At 31.2% G+C, this 1,402-nt stretch overlaps 1 protein-coding gene across 1 annotated transcript; it reads right to left on the reverse strand.

The window, feature by feature from the left end:
- Window positions 1-278: 278 nt before the first annotated feature.
- On the reverse strand, window positions 279-935 carry NAEGRDRAFT_69847 (uncharacterized protein; the record flags this gene model as incomplete). Its single annotated transcript, XM_002674870.1, has 1 exon — window positions 279-935. The coding sequence occupies one exon, from the start codon at window positions 933-935 to the stop codon at window positions 279-281; it is 657 nt and encodes a 218-aa protein (XP_002674916.1).
- Window positions 936-1,402: the final 467 nt, after the last annotated feature.

Below are 1,402 nucleotides of genomic sequence, written 5' to 3' on the forward strand. Positions count from 1 at the left end.
TTATAGTTTCGAGGAAATCGTTTTTTAACTTTGAATAAATTCCGAATCCAATCAAGCTTAATAATATCTTCCATAGTATGTTCTGATTTGTTCACTAGAGTTTTTAATGAATCAATTGATTTGCATAACTTGAGTTGAGATGAAGACAGGTTGTTTTTCAATAGATTTCTCTCCGAACTTTCCTGCAATAACCTTTCATACCTTCGTTTGAGACTAAACTTTTGATTTCGAACCGCTTGTAATTCTATTGTCATTAATTAAAATCATATCACAATTTATTACAAACCTTTGGTTCTTTTTGCTTTTTCTTGATCGGATTGAGCCTTACGTTTTTTTTCATTTGCCTTCTTTAACAATGCGTACTCTTTACCTTTTTCCATCAAATCCCTGTCAATTGTAAAATTGATGAACTCTAAATCATGGTCGGTAAGATAGATTTCTACCATTTCTCTGGCTAAATCAAATCTAGATTTCATATTTGCAGATTTTACAACTCCTTTGTATTGCTTGATTCTTGTATTAACATTTGAAATTTTGAAAGGAGCTCCCAATTTAATCACCTTATCGATAACTGGATCGTAAACTGTGCAAGTATTGACATACTCAAAACGAACTTTGCAATAATGTTCATTTTCTTCAATCCTTTTCAATTTTTCTTTGAAACTAATCTCTTTTGGATCTTCTGCGCATGTTTCGATAGATGATGATCTTGTTTGAGCTGTACTATTGAGGGGATCTTGAATCAATTCTAATAACTTTCTTGCAACTCTTCTCTTCAAGCCAATCAATTCCAAAGACTCCTCATTTTCATCCAACAAATGCTCTGACAATCTTATAACGTTTTCATAAAGAGCCAACTTGATTTTCTCAAGCTCATCATCCTCAAGAGCCATTGAGCTTTGCAATAGTTCCATCAAATCATCCATTTCTAACATTTTTTTCTTAATTCTTATATAATTTAGAACAGTTACATCCTCTTATATTGTAGTATTTCTCATAGATAATTTCTCAGTAACATCTCTCCTTAATATAACTATTAGATTTGTAGCTGATTATATCGGAATTATCCATCCATTATCCATTTTATCCTGGCTTTGTCTTGATGGGATCCACTTATAGTGGATCCCATCTGACAAAATCCTTTCAATCCAGCGTTGGCTGGATAACACGGATACATATTACCCTCGTTATTATTATCGTATTGAATTCTATTCTAACAATGTGAAATTGATACAAGATATATAGTAATGTAATTAAATGTATCTGGTAAATTTACATGGTAAATTTACATGATGATTGGATGTACTTTCATTGAGATGGAGTGTTCACTAGGATATATAGTGTTGACATTGAACATTCTGATTAATTTTATGAAAGTAGTTTGAAATGTTTCTAAACTATT

The sequence above is a fragment of the Naegleria gruberi genome (genome assembly GCF_000004985.1).
Source record: "Naegleria gruberi genomic scaffold NAEGRscaffold_37, whole genome shotgun sequence".
NCBI classification, from domain to species: domain Eukaryota; phylum Heterolobosea; class Eutetramitea; order Acrasida; family Naegleriidae; genus Naegleria; species Naegleria gruberi.